Below are 23,130 nucleotides of genomic sequence, written 5' to 3' on the forward strand. Positions count from 1 at the left end.
TGCGTGGACTAATTAATTCAGAGTGAAACTAGCTCACAAACACCTAAAAGCTTTAATCTGGGATTATCTGACACTTATGTAACACGAGTCTGTTTCCCCATCAGGACTTTTTAGCTAGTTTGCATCGCTTTGAGGGCAATTTTGGCACTTTGTTGGGGATGTGAGGTTTTCACAGTGTGATGGCTGTGGAGGAACACATCACAGGGCACAGTCAGTGGGTCCACAGAGCCTTAAAGGGGCGAACACAGCGTGCTGACCTGTGAGGCATGAGACGGTGTGCATGCATTGGCTGTGCAGGTAGACGTGATCGCAGCACAGGCGTGGACGTTTTACACTAAGCACACACACGAAGGAAGAGCAGCACTCGATTGGCTCAGACTTCATTTTGACAAAGCACAGATTTGATTCCTGAGTTATTTTTTAAAGATACTAATAAACTCTTTGAGTCTCTCTTTCAAACTGGAAAAATTCCCAGCAGCATCGGGAATGTTAGTTCCCTCCTGTCAGACCAGTTTCTCCTGCAGGATTTGGTCTCAGTAAAACTTCCTGTGGGAAGCTGCTCCTGGATTTGGAGCCACTGAGATAAAACAGACTTTTATATGAAATCTTTTTTGGAGTCGGGGCTGCTCGTGGAATAATTTTGCCCTTCTGGTCGGTCGCGTTTTATCTCTGGGAACATTTTCGACATTTTGAATGAAAAGTTGAAAAAGCCCTGAGCTGAGGCGAGAAGCAGCAGAGGGATTTTCTCTGAGAGCAAATTGGAGCGAGTGGAGGAGGGAGATGATTCAGCGAGGTCGCTCATTCACAACACACACACACACACACACACACACACACCTGTGTATTCACCAACACTGAACAGCCTGTGAGTCACTGCAGCAGCAGCAGGCGTGTTTGGACAGTTTATATGGCAAGTCAGCTGCAGCCTGGAGCGTGTGTGTGTGTGTGTGTGTGTGTGAGACTAATTGAATAGCTGGATGCTGTCTCTCTGTCAGGGTTGTTAAATTTGTGTTTGTGCCAAATTTTCCCTCAGAGCTGACTGCAGGTTTCTGCTGACCAAAGTTATTAAGACCTGTCAGTCACAGTTTAAATTCAGATCGTTAATTAAAATAAATACATTTAGTAACATCTGAAAAAATACCAAAAGGAACATCAGTAAAATTCTCAGATTATTAAGAACAAAGTCAAATGAAGGAATAGTAAAGAAAGCTGAAAAATACTGAAATGTACGTCACAAATAAAATCCAGAAGATAAAATAGAAAAATTCCTTAAAAAGATTGTATAAGAGATTGTATAAGGAATTCTAATTTTTTTTTTTATATAAACTATCCAAAAGACGTGAATATATCTGGAAAACTAACAAAAACTTCCACTGAAAATAATCTGATAACCAAACAAACAAACTGTCCTAAAATCTGCACGAATGTAAAAACATGAAAGAAAAATCAATGTTTCGGAAAAAATTCCATAAAAAGTAAAATGTTAAAAATGACATAAGAAATACAAATAAAACAGGATTTTCTACAAACATTAGGCTAATAAAATGTCAGAAAATAAAATGAATATCATGTGTTTTTAAAAAGTTAAAAAAAATACCTTAAAAAAAGGGGAAATATGAAAAATACTAAAAAGGTAAAATTTCTTAAAAGTATAACAAACTCAAATTTTAGATCAATATTTTTAAATATCCTAAAAATATTTTAAAAGTATGTTTTAAATATCTAATACATGTTTTTACCCACAGTCGTTTCTCAAAAGTCTCAAAATCATGATTGACTTGAATAATGATAAAAAACACAGAAGAGACACAAAACTAGACAAGTTAAAAAAGAGATTGTTAAACAGACGCACGCACACACACACAGTTTTCTTCATGCTGCCTGAACATTCGTCACAGTCGAAAAAGAAAAACGTGTTTGTGTGGATTTAAAAAGAGGACGACGCGGTGAACAGCGTGTCCCCTTCAGGCCACCGTCCGGTGCTGCGTCTGCTTCTCGGTCTGGAGGAAATGTCTCTGGTCCCGGCTGATGTATGGGCCTCTTCATCAGCCAGAGGGGAAATGTGCCAGCTCGCCGTCACAGTCCGAACGGACGGAGACCAGCTCTGCTCTCAGAGCTTAAAAATATCCTTAATGGCTCCAACCAGAGCACGTCTGACCTCCATCCTGCAGCTGCTGTCTCCACCTGATTTTGCAGTCCTGGGTTTAACGGCACCTTTAAACCTGGACCTGTTTTTTTTGTTGTTGTTTTTTTTTTAGGTCTGAACTAGTCGCAGGAAACAAAATATTAGAGTTCAGGTGAACAGAGCAGGTAGCAGAGATACCAGTGTTTACTTTCAAAATAAAAGCTCTGGCTTACTGTTGAAGCCATTGTTTTTACTCGGACCGCAAACGGTCTGTTTCCAGTTTGTGTTGCACTCTTCTTAACACCACGGCGATCTGTTCCTGACCAAAGACCAATCAAAAGAGTTCACACAGTCTGTACAATAACACAGAGAAACCCAACAATCATATGACCCCCTATGAGCAGCACTTTGGCGACAGTGGGAAGGAAAAACTCTCTTTTAACAGGAAGAAACCTCTGGCAGAACCAGGCTCAGGGAGGGGCGGGGCCATCTGCTGTGATTGGTTGGAGGTGAGGGGAGAAAAAACAATCATGAGATTTTTGCTGCACTGATCTAGCAACAACTGGCAACCAGTTGGGACGTTTTCATTTCTTCCCTAGCAACCCGGTGGTTGCCAGGTTGAGTGACTGAGGCCTTCAGTAGCTTGTTTCAGACAGGAGGAGCCGATGAGCTCCACAGCGTAGCAGGATTAGACACAGAGGCATTATTTTTAACTGCATGTCATGCAAAGCTCTTCTTGCAGGGTGCACGAACAAACACAGAGCAGTTTGGGAAAAGCTTCAACCAGCAGGTCACATGTTTAGTCACATGTTTAGTTCAGGGCTGCAGACGGTCTCCAGGTTATTTTCTCAATGAGTCACTAAGGCTACGTTCACTCTGCAGGTCTTAATGCTCAATTCCGATTTTTTGATCAAATCCGATTTTTTGATCAAATCCGATTTTTTTTGTCTGCTGGTTCACACTACAAATAAAATGCGACAGCAAACGCGCTCTAGTGTGAACGCTCAAAGCGGCCGCATGCGCAAAACGAGACGTCACACACAACGCGCTCTGTTTAGACCCAGAGCAACAGTATTGTTTCACTGATGGCCCTTAATATAAAGACTTCGGACTTCACGTTTCCCAATTTTTGCTTTAAGTTATTAGGTTATTTACATAATAATGTAAATAACCTAATAATGATCCTTATTGCTGTTTTAGAGGAGCGGTGCGTCAAAGGACAGCTGCAGATTTCTGTCAGAATCTGCAGATTATACAGTACAAATAAAATGTTCACGTTTCTCCAACGTTGTCTTCCCAACAGTTTCACTGACATCTACAATGGATGGACAGGAAGCGTTCACGATGTCTTCTCAGGCGCTCATAATTGGCGTCCGTCTTGTGTCAGTGACGTAAAAGACAGATTTAATGCGACATGACCATCAAACAGCAGTCGCTTTCTAAAACATCAGATATGTATCGGATTCAGCACCACATACGAAAGTGACCCAGATCGGATTTGAAAATATCGGATTTGTGCCGTTCACACTGTCAGACCATGATCGGATATGGGTCGCAGAGGGTCAAAAAAATCGGATTTGATGCGCTTTCGCCTGCAGTGTGAACGTAGCCTTAGACTATAAACTATAAGTAAAAGTCTGAAAGCTGTTTCAAAGTGTGGGACGATATATTCATCAATCAGAAACTAAAAAAGCCTCAAATCTTAAGTTACATAAGTTTTTTTTCTTGCGTCTTAGTTCAGGTCACACATCAGAGTCTGTAAAGGATTTACTGTAGAGTCTGTCTTTGCTTTGACACTTTATTAAATCAGAGTTTATCATCATGTGAAATGAAGTCACAGTTTCATGTTTTTAAGGTCAAACTAAGTAAAGTTTTTCCTGTTTGTGCACTTCCTGTACATTTTTGTTGCGTCTGCTAAAGAGAAAAGTGAAAAGCGTGATGATGGCTCAGATGGAAATGAGCTGTGCTGACACTCTGATGCCAGGTTTGTGTCCTCTGATGGAGTTCGTGTGTGCTGAGTGGCGGCTGCTCTCCGCGAAACCATTTACGTTTGCTTTTCAGTCAGCCCAGTCAGCGACAGCCCCGCCACAATAAAAGCACCGGTCGCCCGCTCAGCAGTTTGGCGCAGCCTGAAGCGACGAGGTTCCAGGACACGTTCAAAATCACGTGGGACAAAAGTGCATCACAAGGCAACGGTTAGCTTTTTTTGACACATTTGGATTAGCAAACATTTTGTCGTCTTTGAAGTCGCCCCTGTGGAATAAATGTTGAATCTTCTGTGCAAAGTAACTTCACCCCGTCATCAGAAGGTGTTCTGGAACAGCTCGTAGAAAGTTTGGATCACTCTTCATGCAGAATTTCTTCTGCTGCCAGATGTTTGAGGATTTTCTTGCATGTGCTCATTTTAAATCTCCCACTGGGCTCCAGATCATCTTCTTTCCACTCTGTTCCTCAACAGGTTTGTTTGTGTCCACCTCTGGTTTGGCTCCAGCTTTCAGACATGATCTTCAGCACCCTTTGATTATGAAGAACCAATCAGGGCACGCTTTATTAAGTAAAATCTTTTACTTTTTATTTTTGTGCTTCAGTTGATTACCAACACAGCACAGATGATTGAAGCCACATCACTGCTGGTTTTGGTTCCTGTATGGAGTCTGTGTTATACTGGGAGCATCATCAGGTGACCAAAGCCAGTGCAGTGGTTTGGATTTGAGCAGGAAATCCATAATTTACTAGTCCCTAAGGACCCCAAAGCGCTTTACACATCCAGTCATCCACCCATTCACACACACATTCAAACACTGGTGATGGCAGCTACATTGTAGCCACAGCCACCCTGGGGCGCACTGACAGAGGCGAGGCTGCCGGACACTGGCGCCACCGGGCCCTCTGACCACCACCAGTAGGCAACGGGTAAAGTGTCTTGCCCAAGGACACAACGACTCAGGCTGTCGGAGCCGGGGCTCGAACCGGCAACCTTCCGATTACAAGGCGAACGCCCGACTCTTGAGCCACGATTGCACCCACGATCATGGCGATTGATCAGTGGTCATGAGAATTTGCACATTAATAATCATAAACTGAGCTCCCAGCCCATTGTTCCTTCAGTGGGCTGGTTTCAGTCATTATGCAAATATCCTGTTTATAAGGTTGGAAACCTGCAGTCAGCTGAGACTGAAGGAGTCACCAGGATGATGACCAAACGTTTCCCCCAATGAAAACATCCAGATGAACAGAATCAACCTTTCCTTACCTGGATGACTGAGGATGCATCAAGACATACTTTGCTCTCTCTGTAAATACCCACAGCACTTTTTCATAACAAACCTAGTGTTTGCGGTTATGTGGGCCTAAGAGTGCAGCTAGAACCCCACACCTGTTCCTCCACCCATAACAGCGTCGTTGCTGCAGGACTGGAGTTTTACTGCAGCCTTGTTTTTGTAACCAGTATACAACCATTTGAGCATCGCAGCTGACTGCAACATGTTGAAAATCTTCTGCGTTTGAAAACTAGACGCCAAATATTTGCCAACCTTCATCAGTCAGTCTGTCGGGTTGCAGTTGCTTGGAGACAGGTTGCCTGTTAGCAATCAGGCGCCTAATGTGAAAACGTTCAAACATCAGGGTACCGCTGATTTTCTTTTTGTTCTAGTAGATCGGAGCTTCCTGTTTTCACTGTAGTGCGACTGAGCCGTGTGAAGGTCTAATGTTTAAAGTAAAAGTGTTCGATGTGGCTTCGAGCAGGTGAAACTTTGACCTTTAGTCTTGGTGATCGTTGACTCGGTCACTGTTCCTCAAAATCACCGTGACGATGCAGAAATATGGAGACCTGAGAGTTGAGATGTTTACTCTGTATTTTCTATTTATGACCCAGAAAGTAACGATTACACATTAAACTCTTCATCTGTTTTGTACCAACCGCAGTAAACAGAGTGATGTCACACAGCCTCACAGTGACTTTTAGCGCTGACTCTTTCCTTCGTGCCGGTATTGTGCAGTGGCTTCTGCTGAAAGCTCTGAATCATGACTGCACTCGTCCCCCCTCCCCGCCTGCCTGATGGATCGCCGCAGTAATTGCAGGCTCCATGTAGACGCATTAAATCCACGTTGAGTTTTTCTGAAAGAGCGAGAGCGGGACTGTCTTTTTCTTTCATTGGCTCTTTCATGGCCGCGGCCTCCTGCAGGGCGATCAGCCTTTATGTTCCTCTGTAGAGAAGCACAGGCGGCTGCTGAATGGCAGCAATTATCAGCCGCTGGTTGCTGCTGCACACAGCTCACATTTCCAGCTCTCACATCTCAGTTCCCTTCAGCTTCGTGCTTTTCATCTTTTCCACGAGTCCGACTCAGACTGTAAAGATCTTCCTGCACGCTCTGACACTCTGACCAGTGTTCAAGTTTGAGGTCTTATTGTATAGCTTTGTTTTCTCACATGTCCACAGCATGTGCCTTTTTAAATTCAGCCCAAATACTAAACGCATCATTGATGTGTTTGAGGGATGTTGTTGTGAGATTTTTGCTCATTTTAGTTAAATTTCAGTCGAGTGCTCTCCAATGAAACGCCTCCTCCTCGAGTTTCAAATGATATTTTAATGCGCAGAAATAAAGGTGAATATTCAGCCCTGGTACTCTTGCATCTGTCTGCTGCCTGCTGATCGTAGGATACTGATTGAGAGACTTAGAACCTGGGTGGTCGTCTCTGGGTCAGCTCTTGACTGGTTTTCTTGTGGTGTGCCTCAGGGCTCGGTCCTGGGACCTACCTATATGTCCTTTGGCACTGCATTCATCTTATAATGAAACTGATTGCAGCAAATTATCTGAATTAAAAAAAAATTGAAGCTCTGATATGTGTACCTGACAACTTTGTTCCCATAGTAACGGAAACTCTTGGCTGTTACCTTTGATCAGGTGTTCAGGTGGGAGAACTTAAAGGAGGTCCAGCTGGCTTGGACTCAAGAGCTAGTCCTCAGTGTCCCCCAGTCAAATTTAAATTCAAATTTTATTTGTCTCATACACAGTCATACACAGTCATACACAGTACAATATGCAGTGAAATGCTTAGACAACTGCTCGTGACCTAAAGAAAAAAAGACTATGAATAGGAGAGGAAATAAATATGAAAATTAAAATGAAGGGTAAATTTAACTAGGAAGGAATAAAATATAAAAATTCAAGTTAAAAATAAAATAACTGTACAACAAAATACACAATATAGAAATATATAAAAATATATGAAGAAATATAGAATAACAGCAGCTGTACAGTATTAAGTGGAAATGAAGAAATATAATGTCCAGTGTTGTGCAATCCACATGTGTAAGTGTCTTGTGCAGTGCAAATATGCTTAAAGTGATTTATTTAAGTGACTTGTGACAAAGTGATTAGATTAGATGACCACGCAGTGTAGTTGTGCAGTGGCCACTAGTGTAAACAAATGTCCAGTGTGTGTAAGAACCATATGTGTGGGTCAGTACTGTGTGGTGGTGTGATTGAGAGACCGTATCGCCTGCGGGAAGAAGCTCCTCCTCAGTCTCTCTGTGTTGGTCTTCAGGGAGCGGAATCGCTTTCCTGACCTCAGCAGAGAGAACAGTCTGTTGTTGGGATGGCTGAGGTCCTTCACGATCTTCCTGGCCTTGGTCCAGCACCGCCTGCTGTAGATTGAGTGCAGGTCAGGGAGCTCGGAGCGGATGGTGCGCTCAGCTGACCGCACAACCTTCTGTAGAGCTCGTCTGTCCTGCATGGTGCTGTTCCCGAACCAGGTTAAGATGTTTCCCGCCAGGATGCTCTCTATGGTGCAGGAGTAAAAGTTCCTGAGCACCTTGGAGGGCAGTTGGAAGTCTCTCAAGCGTCTGAGGTGGTAGAGACGCTGACGGGCCTTTTTCACCACGGTGTTGATGTGACAGGACCATGACAGGTCCTGCGTGATGTGAACTCCGAGGTATTTGAAGCTGTCCACTCTCTCCACTGGGCACTCGTTGATGACGGGGGTCTGGTAGTTCCTCTCCTGCTTAGTGCTGAAGTCCACTATCAGCTCCTTTGTCTTACTGACGTTTAGAAGGAGGTTGTTCCTCTGGCACCAGTTCTCCAGTCCCCACGCTGAGGTGTTCCCAAGCTGTCAGGCAGAATCCCTGCACCCCAGCTCGGAGGCGTCCCAGTCAGATAGTCTGCCTCCTCTTATCTGCGATTCTTCTCGACACCCCTCTTGGATCGTGGCTGTAGGTGAGGCTACGAACAGAGGGTGTGATCTGGTTTCGGCTTAATGCACGGGACGCAGACACTCCCACTCAGTGGTCACTCCGCTCTCCCTCCTCGACTGTCACTGAAACATAAGAAGAGTCACAATCAGTCACTCGTCCCAAACACCTGTTCGGCCCCGCCTCCGTGCCGCCCCGGAAGCTCACCGTGCCACCCCTCCTCCACAGCGGGTCAGAGACCACACCCGCACCACACAGAGCGTCTAACGGCACCAGCTCTGCGTACAGGCAGCGTGTAGCCTACCGTGCACTCGCCTCCAGCTCTAAGGCTGACCTCACTACAGTGATGAAGTACTGCTGTCTGCTAAATGCAGACTTCACATCATCAAATCTGAATTTGTTGTGTTTTTGCATCATTTTGTTGACGAATGAAGGATCTGACTCTATTTCTCTCGTCCCCTGCTCTCGCCTTTCTGTCTTTCCCTTGTCCCACTTCCTGTTGGTTGCCTGCAGGTAGAACCTGACCGACCAACTGACACACACACACACACACACACACACACACACACACACACACAAAGGAAGCACTAAACCAAACCAAAGGACATCATTATGTTTGCTGTGCAGCTTTGATGGTATTTCTGCTTGACTGAGTAAAACAAACTGGTCATCCAGAGGCAGAGAGCGAGTCCTGTCTGTCTTAACCTTTTAAGACCTACCAGATAACGTCCTTCTCTTCCACCACGTCTACGTCCATTCTTGTCCACAGTCTTGTTAGCTTCCACACTGACTGTTTGAATTCTCTCTTGCATGGTCTCCCCCAAAAATCCCTCCATAAGCTTCAACTGTTTAAAACTCTGCTGCCAGACCCCCTCCCCCCTTCTTCAGGTTCACTGGTTCCCTGTGAAATTCCAGATAATATACAAACTTCTTCTGCTCACCTTCAATGCCCTTCATGTCCTCGCTCCATTTTACCTTTCTGATCTCTTAAACACTTCAATCTTCTTCTTCTATCCAGCTTTCTGTGCCTTCTTTGCGCCTCAGCACCATGGGAAGCAGAGCTAAAAGCTGGTGGTGAGGCCCCCAGATATTCTGAGACCCCCATCTGTTCAAATCTGCATATTCACTGTGAACTTATTGTTTATTTTATCTTGTGCTTTTTGTTTTCCATTGTTCTTCGTTGTCATTGTTCTATTGTTAAGTGTCCTTGGGTGACTTGAAAGGGGCTTTTAAATAAAATGTATTTTTTATTATTATATTATTGTCTGTGTGGATGCCCTGACAGACCCCCTACATTAGTTTATGTTAAATAACTAGCAACAGAACCCAGTGGAAAACTAAAAATCAATCCTGGGGAGTCACGTTTGTACCGTTCCAGGTTACAATGAGTTTGCTATTAAAACCAAGGTTGTACCGTCCACTTTACTCTCTGTCTCTTAACCCCTTAAGACCTGCCATAGAACCAAGTCCGGTTATCTTTATCTTTTTACTTGCTGTAGTGCCATTTTTGGGAGCATTTCAAGTTGCTATACAACCGTTATAGCCCAAATACAAAAAAGTTGAAGTTGAAAAAAATAGTTTCCAACAACAGGAAATTTATTTTAACTCATTCACTGCCAGCCATTGGCAGTGAATGAGTTAAACCCATTGACTCATTCACTGCCATTGACGGCTATAGACGTCAATGGCAGTGAATGAGTTAAGTGTCTTCATAGTTTTATTTTTGAGATACACCAATTTTTATATACTGCAGGAAAAACGAAAATAAATATTATAATGCAAATTTGTAAAAAAAACAACAAAAAAAACAGCATGTGCATCAAAATAAACTATTTCCAGCAGTGGAACTCGAGTTCTAAGCATCACAGAAACATACAGAAAGTCATTAAGTCAAACATAACTTTTAAAAACACCAGTATAGGCTTATAAGTCCCTGAAGGTAAAAAAAACGACATTTCCGTGAAAATGATGTCACTTCCGGTTTCGGGCAGGTAATGGCGGACATGCGATAGATATTATGTTTTTGTTCCTGCAAGCGCTTTTTATGCAATTTTTGCAAAGCTATATGTGGAAGGAAACTGTGACCGAGGACAAGCTGATGGCATAAGATGTAAGTACAACTCCTACGGTTTCACATGCAAAAAAAATTTATTGCGCTAACTTACGTGGTTCCGGTTCTACAGGGATTTAAAAATAGTTACGCAAAACGGAGCGTGCCCGCTCCGACCGGCTTTAGAGGGTTAAAAATGAACCATGATTCATATTTTTAATCAGCATGTTTGATATTTTTCAGTTTTGCAGCATTTCTGTGATATTTGTGTCTGATAAGATCACACCCACATCAGACTGAGGCCTCGTACAGACATAAATTCTCTTTTTGATATTAGAGGCTCTGAACAATCACAGCTTCTTCTCTTAAACTGTAAACATGAGTGAAAACAAACTGTTTCTCTGCCATTTCTTACAGAAACGCTGAACACTGATAAATCAAAGCCCCAAGAGAGAAGCTGTGGAAAAGTTGTTAGTGTCACATCCAGGACAACATTCAAATCCCTCCCGACACACACACACACACACACACACACACACACACACACACACACACACACACACACACACACACGCACGCTGTGGTTAAATTTGTCACTTGCATGCACACTTACTTTATTCTTGTTTTACATGTTTGTATTAGTATTTTGTACTATGTGTGATATTAACACACATTAATTTGCACATCATACTAGGTCATATTAAGCTGTCCATCTTTGATATACAGTCTATGACCTGCTCAGAGCAGACGGCTGTTCCTGTTGGTTTTACAGCAGCAAAGCTTCAGAGCATCTTCCAAACACGCTGCACTGGTTTACAGTAAATGTGCTCTGATGAAGCCTCCTTCACCCTCCTCCCTGAGCAGCAGTTTCTGTGCATCTGTAGGGTTTTTAGGACGTCTGGGTTCTGGTGTTAGTTGCTTGCCCGATGAGCCGCCTTTCAGTGGATAAGCTGCGCCCGGTGTTTGTCCTCTTACCTCACAGACAACAGTTTGCAGGAAGCGATTAGAGCAAAGAAACTACAGACAAGGGGACTTAAATGAAACTGTGTAGACGTCCCTGCTGGATGAAGGAGGGCTGGACTTCATGCATCTGCTAGCACAGAAAGCAGAGAGGCAGTCAGACCTGCAGGCTCATCATCATCATCAGCAGCATCATGAGCATCATCAGCAACCACTAAACCAACCAGTTGAGCAGCTAACGCTAACTAGCAGGGACACCGCAGGCAGTGTGTGTGTGTGTGTGTGTGTGTGTGTGAAGCAAAGAGTAGCTCATTTCCTTCTCAACAGGAAGTGGCAGAGCTGATCAGGCGGGATGAAGATGGGAGTTAGTGTTGTTGTTGTAGTTAGCGGCTGAGTGGTCAGTGATGTGTTCACGGTTGCAGAGATGCTGCTGGCTCTCGTGTGAAGTAAAGTTTGCAGCAGATGTTTTGTTTGCAGCGTCTTTGGAGTCGTGTTTTCTCCTTTTTGTGCCTTTTTTGGTTATTTTGCATTTCTGTGAGCTTATTTCTGGTTGTGTGATGTTAGCATTGGATTCTCTCGGGCTTCCTGTCACAGTCCAAAGGCACACGTGTGAGGTTAACTGGTGATTCTGAATCAGTGTGTGAATGTTTGTGTCTCTGCGACAGGCTGGAGACCTGCCCAGGGTGTACCCCGCCTCTCAGCCTGTGACAACTGGGAGAGGCTCCAGCACCCCCACGACCCTGAATGGGATAACTGGGACGAGATGGATGGGCGAGCTTGTTTTTGTCAGCCGTTTAAAACTGAAGAAATCTAAAAGTCACATTTGATGATGCACGTCCAAACTCAGAGCCTGTTATCACACAATAATCTCAATCTGCTGTGTGCATGCTGCAGGTGTGCAGCAACAACATGCACATGTCATTGGTCAGATAATTACAAACAGCACAAACACAGCCCACAGGTGCAGTTCAGGTGAAGCTAGCAGCTACAGCCACCTGTGTCACCATCCACCTGTCAGTCAAAGAGGCCACGCCCCTAATAATGGTGAAATCTAAAAGCCTCCTCCCTCCTGTACAGGTGTTATGAAGGAGGCAAGTAGAGGCGGTTTGTGTATCAGGCTGTAAACATGTTTATTTCTGCTTTAAAGTTTAAAAATGGGAGTCACTGCTGCCTCTGCTGGACGTTAGAGGAACTGCACATTTCAGCTTTATTTTCCAGCCCCGGAGGTTGAAGCTGGTTTCACTTCGGCTCTCAGGTGACGATGTGGGCTGAAACACTACAGCTGAGCATTCAGGTCACCGAGCTGATGAAGAGAGGCCGGCTGACTGCTGACACTCCGCTGCACACACGTTGCACTAAACACTGCAACACATTATGTAAAATACGCCCCCCGGGCTCATTCAGCAATCTGTCCGTGACTGGGATACAAGCTCCGATAATTTAAGATTATTCCAAGTTCTCGATAAATAACCGGCGGCGTGCGCCTTCCGATCGAGTGAGGAGAATCTGGGTTGAGCGCGGCTGTTTTCACTCTCCAGATCGCTGCTCAATGACTCGTGAAAAGCAGAGGGAATAATTCCTTGAAGGCTCTTTTGTTTCGTGCTTCTGTTCATTTGCCAGACTCTGTAAATGGCAGCGTGCGGCGCAGACCTGGTGGCTCCGTGGATTCACAGCTCGCTGGTCTTCATTAAGATGATGACTAAGAAATTATCTGTCCAGCATCCCACCATTAATCTGCCCCGCGGCCGCCAGTGTTCCCACGATCTGTTGGCACTCACGCACACTCAGATTTACTCAAACCTCTCGGGGTGTTATGTCACTCTGCAGTGCGGCTCTCAAAGGGCTGGGGGCTGAGTTTAAGCTACTTATTGTGAGGAGAGAAAGAGAAACTGAACCGTGTGGCCTTTAAAAGAAAAGATGGCTGAGCGTCAGGAAAAGGTTCTTTCTTTCCTCCCTCCGAGACTCTTATGAGACGTTTTTTATTTCACTCAACAGAAACTTTTCCTCTGCCTGCAAGCCTGTTGAGGATCCTCCAGCAGAGAGCATGTCGCTATCATTTCTCGTTGAAGGGATTAAAGCAGCACTTCCCCAAGTACACGACCCCAAAGCGATGATCTGATTCTGTGCGCTCAAACCAAACCGATCTCAGCGACGACATCATCTGCTTCCATTACACAGACAAACCTCCGAGCTGCGAACAAACGGAGGAAGACGGCGGTTTGAAGTCTGAAAAGACTGATGGTCAGTAACTTTCAGAAGGACTGGTTTGTTCGGCGCTGCCAGCGACTCCCAGGTTTACAGACTTGCTCTGGACTGCTGGGTGTGGATCTCAGTCATGTGATCACAGCTTTGAGAGAAAAATACTGCATAAAAGCTGCCGACCTGTCAGGTGCTTCAAAACTAGTAAAGCACACCGCTCTGCTCGTTCCAGCTCAGCGTTTTTATTGTCGGACTCTCCCGGAGTAGCTTTGCATGAATCAAGTTCAGAGTAAGCCTTCTGTGTCTGAAACGAGCTGTTTTAGCTCCTCTCCCTGAAATCTAGATTTCCTGTGACTGGCTCCACCCACCTGGTAAAAAGACGTTTTGAAGATGACCTGTAACATCTTCCTCCTCCTTCTTCTGGGAGCTCACGTTGGGGTTCTCTAAAGCGAATCATCATTTAAAGTCCTGAATCCCGCCTCCACACGCTCTGCGCTTTAGCCTGACGAGAAGATTTGAATCTGTTCCTGTGATTCTTCCATAGTAGATGGATCTTTAGCTGATAACGAGCTGTGCCTTACTCCTGAGTTGAACTGAAAGGACTTGAAGTCATGAAATGTTTTATTTTCTCGGTGCATGACGTGAGCTCCAGCGTGTCGGTTCATCCGTGACAGCCGCCCGTCGCTGTCTGTGTCCACTCAAGCAAAACTTACAGGAAACCGACTCACTGTGCAACCAACGTGTAATTAACAATGATGAGATATTAAAAAACCGACTCGACTGCGTTTGTGCCTCTGAGACCTGCTTTTATGTTGGATGCTTTGAGGTCAGGTGGGATCCTTTCAGATGTTATTGGCTGTCATTTCCACCTGATTCGGTCTCGGCTGGTTTCCAGCACAGAAACATTTGTCTGTAAAATCCTTTCAGTTTGTTGTAAATATGCTGAATTTTGTGAATGTAAGAGTCTGTTGGTAGCAGCAGGAGAAGAGTCCAGATGGTTTATGGAAATATTTTTCCAGCAGACTCCCCAGTGTTCTCAATTATCTCTGCAAGGTCGAGCGGGGAAAACAAGCTTTTATTGTTTGATGCAGGACCGCGAGCACGCTCAGGAGGAGGAGTTCCTCTGGGCTATTTATAGAAGCTGCCCTGATTTCACCACCTGCTATAAATAAACTCACCTACATGCTTTTCATTCAGAGCTGTGCGTCAGGCTGTTTACGAGAATGGAAAGGAGCCTGTAGTAGCGACGAGGTCAAAGGTGACGGCTCCTCTGAGGGATGAACCAGGAGATCGTTGCAGCTTTGGACAGATTTGCATGAATATCAGCTTTGATAAAGCACATGTCTCAGTCTAACAGGACTGTCTTTCCCAAAATGTACTCTGTGTTTTCTTCAGTCAGACCTGAAACAAGTGCCTGAGAACATCACTTCATCAGGACAGTGTTGATGAAGTGAGCAGACGGCAGGTTTACGAGTGGCTCATGCAGGCATCTGAGCCTCGCCGGACGACATCAATGGCAAAGACGGCGCTGTACCAAAAATCACCCAGTGACTGCTTTGGTTACGAGCCTATTTCCATGGTAACCTGTAGTTTTTCTGTTGGTCTGCAAATGCTCACTAACCACTCACACAGTGGTGGTAAAACTCGAAAAAGGTTCGCCTTCAAAGTAAAACATGTTTTACATGGCACAACATTTATTTTGAAGGTGAACCATTTCCATTTCCTGTTTGCATGGAGACGCTGGGGTTTGAATGCCCGAGACTCTCAGAGCTGAAGAAGCTTCTTCAATGAGACGTGAAACGTGGCGTGAAGCATGACTGAGAGCCTGCACAGACGTGAAGCAGATCAGCTGACTGCAGCACCTGCTGTACTCTTAATGCTCACACACACTCTGTGGTTATTATTGAAAAATGTGAAAATCCGCTGATCAAAGCTGTGAACCAGAGCGATCTTATGACTTCATGCTGTTTGGCATGTTCAGATGATACTTGTGTCGACTGCTGACAGACTCCATCATTCGCTGCTGAATGCAAACGAGGTTAAAATCGTTCGGTCGTCTCCAGCTCATTACAGTCTCATCATGCTGGGAGTAGGAAATAAATAAACTTCCTGTTTCTCTCAGACTCGCTCCTCTCTCTGCAGAGCTGCCCCCCCCCTCCAATCATAAATCTGTGAGCCCTCCTCATCATGCACAAATGTCCTTTGATGGATGAACATTTGTCCACACAGAAAGAAGCTGTAATGGTGCCAGTTAAACTGGAATGAGCACACATCCTCCAATGAATACTGTAAATGCCATATGAATAATAAATTATCTGGCTGTGTGTGTGTGTGTGTGTGTGTGTGTGTGTGTGTGTGTGTTCAGTTTAAATTAATTCCTATGTGAACGTTTCCCAGATTGCCTCTCTTCAGTCAGATCTCCCCGCTGGCAGCAGCGGCCGCTCGGCGCTTCGTTGCTCTCAGATGAGGCTTTGATCAGCAGGAAGCAGACGCTGATGCTTTTATACTCTTTACACTAAAATCATCGTCGTCACTTATCCCTGTAAACGAAGGCCCAGCCTTCCTCCAACACCTCAGGCTGCATATTTAGAAAAATAAGAGCATTTTAGGGAAATATGCAGCTCTGCTCTCAGGTGGAAAACATGTCGTGTGATTAATTATAAACCCCTCGAATAGCCATAACAGTGACGTCATCATTCGTCAGAGTGATGCGTTATTACAACATATTTACAGTCAACACACGTATGAAACATGTGCCTCAAATTTAGAGTAACGATTTTGGTTTCTTTGGTCGACGTTGTCTGAAGAGATCGTAATGAAAATGTAACAACTTTCACAATCAGACCAAGGACGCCCCGTATGCTCCGAGCCTGTCGGACAGTTTGTTACTGCGTTTATAGAATAATTATGAAGCTGAGCATATGACCACAGCGCTCACGTGAAAATTATAAGGACTCCCGCTCTCATCGTGTCCTCGTCACACACAGGTGAGCCAATCAAACATCACAATACACACTAATGTAAATCCTTTACAGCTGTTGTCCAGCGGTCCCATTTAACTTCAATATTTAATATAAAATGAACTCATAATATTCTCATTAAAAAGAATAAATGAATATTCCGGCACAGGTGAGCCTCCATATCAGAGAGTTGGCTTTCATGAGGGATTCGTTTGTTTTTCTGCAGAACATCGCCGCCTTTCACCCACATCTGTAAACCTCTGGACAGGAAAGAGGCGACCCTGTTTGTTAGTGTAACAGTGAATGAATGACAGTGCGGTCAGGGCCGATGTTTGAGTCGGGGTGTGTGTGTGCCTCTGTGAGAGCAACAAACCAACCAACCCTGCTGTAACGTTTCCTCAGACACACCTTCACGGCCAGGCTTCCTGCAGACAGCAGCCACCCGGCTTCAGTGGGATAGACACAGCACACATATTTTATCCAAGTCTGATTTTTGTAATATTCCATGAAATATATAAAAGGTTTTTAATTTTCCGTAATATGTATGGAAAAGCTCAAATTATTGTAAAAAAAGAGCTGTTGCTCACAGAGCCTTTAAAGCATGAATCTGCTCATTAACAGCATTAAATATTTGTGCAGAAAGAAACCATCCGATCGTTCACTCGCAGCTTTTTCTTGTGCCAAACATTTAGACACACGCTCTCTGCAGGTGAATCATTTATTAATCACATTATCGGGGCTGCACACTCAGGCTATGATTAGCAGCAAATCAGTGCAGCTGCTATAAATAACCACAAAGTGCTCGAGTGTGTGGGCTTGTGTTACTCATGTTGTGAGGCCATAAATCTGTTAATGAAGTCACACTGTGAGGACCGAGTCCTCTGAATGTAAGTCGTTAAGTCGATGGAGACGTGTGAGCGAGAGAGTGTGAAAAGAGATGAAGAACACAAGGATGAGATGATAGAAGGATGAGTTATTAGAGAAGAGGAGGAGCATCACTCTGCAGTAGGGCTGCCACGATTAGTCGACTATCAAAATCGTCAACGACTAATTTAATAGTCGACGCGTCGTTTGAAGCTTTGTAAGATCCCAAAAGACGCAGGAATAAGTAGCAGGATTTAAGAGTGTAATAACGGACTGAAACAGAAGATGGCAGCACTGCATGTACAACGATGCCAGCTGCCGTTAAACCCCCGAAGAAGAAGAAGAAGCAGTGTCCCAGAATTCATAGCGCAGCCCAGCTCAGTTTCCAACAATGGCGGCAGCTAGTTAGTTTTAATGTTACTCTTATTATTCTTTCTGGGTCACAAAATAAACGTTTGACATATTTTCAGGGAGAATGTAGCTGTGGAAACCTCAAATATCGGCTCAGTTTATCAGGACACCGCATATTTTCAAAAGCGCTCCGACGTTTTTGGAGACGTCTGTTACCCACTAGCTCGATAGCTAGCCGGGGGCTAGGTCACTAGCGCCGTGAGAACACCGGACTCCCGGCAGATCGTTTTCAAACCCACCGCCGCTACTCAGGTTAAACATGATATATGAGTCACTTAGATAACTTGAAAATGTTATTGTTTGGCTTTTTTTAGTATTGTATTTGTTCCTGAGTAAATCGGTTTGGCTGAGATTAAAGTTATAGTTTTTACACAGCTGAATAAACGTCAAGCAGACAGCTGATCATCAGAAGTGTGAGATGCTGGAGAATATACCCCGGTGTCCTGTTATATTTTAGATAGCAAGGAGTTTATTAAACTTCACCGAAACAATCTGCAAATTTCATTTAAATTTAATAAACTATCATCTTGTCTTTATTTTTAGTTAGCACAGACCTGAAACACTTAAAGCTGTAAGCTAGTGATAGTTATATAAGAGCAGATGCTGCTGGTGCAATCCGGTTGTTCAGTCTGACGTCACTAGCGTGTCTGGGTCTAAACTCCGCTGCAGGTCCATATATCAAACGATCACTATGGGATTACTGAGAGTTAAAAACTGTCTAAAGTCTTACATCTTTAATAAAATGATCAGCGTTCTGCTCTACCAGGTGTAACAATTGAGTTTAACATCCAGGCATCCATGAAAACGGAATTTATGACATTTAACGGAGTTAGAAGTTAGCAGGGAGTTAGCTCGCTAGCTTCTATCTAAATACAATATAGCATGTCCTGACTGCGGGGTTTTGGAAACAAATTCAAACGTACAGCTCTGTTATCACTTCCAACATAAATGAAGACAGAAAGCTAAACAGCAGTGACGTTTGTAGGGTTACTGAAGTTGGGCTAGCTGGTATATAATGATGTGCTACGTGACCGCTAGCGACACAGCTATGTTAGCATAATATAAACAAGCTAACTTTTTTTCCACTTGATAAAAGTTAACGTGAGTGTTCTCGGTGGTCAGGGACAAATGTAATCGCATGGCAGGATGCTGTAAAAGGACCAAACTTCAGCCAGGAGAACAACTGAGATAATCCATCCACAATACGAGGTTAGTCATTCATATACTGCTGCATGGGCTGGGCTGTAGTTACATCCTAAGGTTTTAAAAACTGAGCTTAAATAAATGATTAGCGGTAATAAAAGCCGAGGGAGGTCAACAGGGATCACTGACTGTTTTAGGAGCTTTTTGAGATCAAATAGAAGAAAATACAAAACATTAAACATGTTAACAACACAAAAGCCATATTAAACGCAGACTACTTTAGACCCGGAAGTAGGATTCGTCACGTCATCACTTAACGACCGGATAAGCTGTACATTTTACGTCCAATGGATGATGATCTGATTAGTCGACTATCAAAATAATTGTTTGTGGCAGCCCTACACTGCAGACACGGAAACACAGAAACAAGTCGTCACAAAGCCCAGTTTTAGTTTTAACGATGCTCATCTTTCATTAAGAGTCTGTAGACAAACCTGGAGACAGTCCTGTGAGCCTGTGTGTGTGGTTTTAGGTTCCAGGTCAGAGGTCAGCGTGTGTGTGCTGCTGTTTAACTCAGTCCCAGCGTGCTGCGTGCTAACCATGTTACTTTAACTAAAAACAAGCTGACTGTACCTTTAAGGAACATTAACCCTGGCTTCATTGTTTACATCTGAAGCTTGTGTCACTCTGTGGCTCTGATTGGAGGTTTCACATGACAGTGAAGGATATTCCCCCGTCTGTGAGTGCTGCACATTTATGTGGTGATTTTCTTATTTTTAGACCAGCCTGCTTTTCTCTAATACTTTGTAAATTAGTCATCCGGCCCATAACAGCCTTCTTTGACCTTCTGTTCAGACTCATGGGTGTGAAAGGATGTGAGAGAGAATTCATTTCTACTGAGTAGAAATGAATTCTACTCGCCTCTGTCAGTGCGCCCCAGGGCAGCTGTGGCTACAATGTAGCTTGCTATCGCCAGTGTGTGAATGTGTGTGTGAATGGGTGAATGACTGAATGTAGTGTAAAGCGCTTTGGGGTCCTTAAGGACTAGAAAAGCGCTATACAAATGCAGGCCATTTGACCATTTACCAGTATAAACTCTGTAGCTGTACACACACACACACACGCTCGGTTTTATCAAATGTCAGTGAGATAAAGAGTAGAGTATAAATACGACAAAAAACCAAAGAAGAAGACGTCTGGAAGTTGTCGGGTATCATCCAGTAGAGACGGGTGTTCAGGTGTGTGTGTGTGTGTGTGTGTGTGTGTGTGTGTGTGACCTTGGCTCCACAGTTGTCATGCTCAGACCTCAGCTTCCCTGCCCTTGGCAATACGGTTGTTATAGCAACCGCGGCAGCTTGCAGGCTCATTGGCTGGCAGGTTGAGAAGGAACGTCTGAGCGTGTGTGTGTGTGCGTGCGTGCGTGTGTGTGTGTGTGTGTGTGTGTGTGTGTGTGTGTGTGTGGAGAGAGATACCATCTCTGAGATCAATGGAGCTTCGTGGCCGACACACCTGTTCTTTTTCTGCTTCTATTATTTCATACACGGCTGCTCCGTGTGCCACACACCTCTGCATGCACTGACCTTTCCGAACTACACACACAGACTCACACACACACAGGTCTCAGGTTAAGCTACAGGTACCACAGTGCAGTGAGCGTGCTGGTTGAACATCAGCCCCTGTGAGTAAATCTGTTCGTACTATTATTATTATTGCTGTTCCTCCAGATGCTCATGTTTATCCTCTGAACCAGCACACGGAGACACAATAACATCCTGATTTCATAAAAATGTAAACGCACCAGAAATGGGAGCAGTTTATTTTGACCCATCGACCCCGGGAGCTGAGGCTGGGTAAAAAGGAGCGTCAACAATTAAATGTTCAACTTTTACAAATATTGTCCTCATGTTCAGCTCTATCTTACCATCACAGTTCAAAATAAGCCTTCTTTTTATCAGACTGAAACAAGCCTCCCCTCAGAAATCCAGTTTTCCTCTTACTGACAGCAGGATAAGGACGGTGTTCCCACATTTATCCAGCCATGTTTTCCAGCTCCTGTGGGATCGCGTGCCGTCTCCATCCCAGCAGGCTAAAACTGCCCAGCCCGCCTCACTGTGCTGATTGGCTGACAGCAGCAGCAAAATGGATCCATGAGTGTCACACACCGGATCTGAGAGGACGGACAGTTTTGTCCGTCCTCTCAAACAGGAGACAGAAAATAAACTGGTGTCTGTGAGGTCACAGTGAGGAGACTCGGCGAAGGTCACGAAACACGACCTTTACAACAATAACAGAGCATGAGACTGTGTGTGTGTGTGTGTGTGTGTGTGTGCTGATAATGATGCCATTAAAGCAGCAGGTGTATTTATAGCGCTGTCTGCAAAGGAGAACATTGACCCTCTGAACGGGAGACGAAGAACGATCCTCCCGCGCCGATCGGCGCATCGGGCGACAAGAGAACGCCATCGAACTCGGTCCATCGCGGCAGTTGCTGCTTCATCCCATGACAGCTTGGCCGAGCGTGAATCTTCAAGGAACGTACTCCTCCAAGTTATTTTGGGTCTTCCTCGCCGTCTCTTTCCATTCCTCGGGTTCCACAGAACCGCGACACGGGTGGGTCTCGGGTCCGGTAGCCGAAGGATGTGAGCGGCGAATCTGAAACGGCACTTGGTGACTTGGACGTGGAGCGGCTTCCTCGTTAGTAACGCGATCCCGATATGTGATCTTGAGCAGCCGTCGAAGGCAACGCTGTTGGAAGATGTCGAAATCATTGTTGGGTCTGCGCCTCGCAGGCCTCGCTGGTTCAAAGACTCATCACCCGTGAAGAAAGAAAGACAAACAGCTCAACTTGCTAGCAAGGGGAGCCTGGTCAGATCCTCAGAGCAGCAGTGTGTGTGTGTGCATGTGGGTGTTTTTGTGTGACTTCCTGCTGATCGCAAAGGGTCACCTCCCCCTCACCCTGCATATGACTCAACCCCTTTTTAACAGTCTCACCACACAGAAGCACAGGTGAGGCCATAAAGGGCAGGAAGTAAAACATCCTCCCTAAATAAGGACCAGAAGCTTACATGCAGTGTGCTGTTACCCTCGATGTGGGGAACAGAAAAATCTCTAAACATACAGGTTAAAACAAGGTTTACAGATTTAAGCACAACAACGACAGCATTTAACATTTCACTCTAACATTCATTAAAAAGTTTATTTCTACATGTTTATGATGATTCATCACTTCTACCACTGTGTGACACCAAATCCATCACGTAAAGCTGCGAGTGACGAATCGGTTCCAACATTAAATCTTTAAAATGATGTAAAAACGCTGCCACAGTCACTGCTGTGATGTTCGTGCGTGTGTTGTAGTTTTAAAGCAGCTCTTTGTTTGCCTGAGTAAAGTTTTGAGTGCTCCTTTACTCCTGCGTATACCTTATAGCCATATGTTCTCTGATTGGTCGTCTGTGTTATTACCTGTCTCCTCCCCTCCGTCCTTTGTCTTTCTAACGTCTCCGCCTCTTTCCTCCCTTCAGCCTGGCGCTGCACCCGGAGCGCTCCCTGGTGGCGACGGGTCAGGTGGGCAAGGATCCGTATGTGTGTGTGTGGGACACCTTCACCGCCCAGACCGTGTCACTGCTGCGTGACGGACACACACACGGCATCGCCTGCCTCGCATTCAGCGCTGATGGACAGGTGACGCGCACACACACACACACACACACACACACACACACACACACACACACACACACACACACACACAGTCTAAGACTATGATTTTTAAAGATAAGGCTGGAATCAAATGTAAATTTTCTGGAAACTCTTTAGTTTTCATGTGAATGAATGAGCTGCATTAATAATTAATAATCCACCTTAAATCTACAGCATGCAGTGTAATGTAATCTTCAACACTGAGACCCTGCAGCTGGTGGGATCATTTCTATGTGAAGGATTTTGACAAAGATTTGACATTTATGCTGAACACAAACACATCCAGCATAAAAAGCATGAACGATGAAAGTCCTGCATTATTCTTAATGAGCACCAGGGGGCGACAGCAACAAGATTTCTGCTCCTTTAGAAGTGCGACACTTTGCGTCACACTGAGTAAAACATTAGAAATAAGGACCATCCAGCCCGCGCTCGCTGCACTCTCAGGCTTCGTGACATCTTTGATACCGTCTGTGGTTTTGAGTAAATAAGCCCGTGTGGCCCAGTGGGAATCTGTGGTCCACATAA

The 23,130-nt window shown here is 44.7% G+C and overlaps 1 protein-coding gene across 10 annotated transcripts in view; it reads left to right on the plus strand.

Annotated features, from left to right (window-relative positions):
* LOC309720574 (echinoderm microtubule-associated protein-like 6) overlaps nt 1-23,130 on the plus strand; it is a 68,365-nt gene that overhangs the window by 3,384 nt on the left and 41,851 nt on the right. For all 10 annotated transcript variants that reach the window (XM_082557615.1, XM_082557611.1, XM_082557614.1 and 7 more), the window contains exon 2: nt 22,425-22,584. In XM_082557615.1, the coding sequence (XP_082413741.1) occupies nt 22,425-22,584 (160 nt within the window). The remainder of the gene's footprint in view (nt 1-22,424; nt 22,585-23,130) is intronic.

Source organism: Aulonocara stuartgranti (genome assembly GCF_965226115.1).
Source record: "Aulonocara stuartgranti genome assembly, chromosome: 13".
NCBI lineage: Eukaryota > Metazoa > Chordata > Actinopteri > Cichliformes > Cichlidae > Aulonocara > Aulonocara stuartgranti.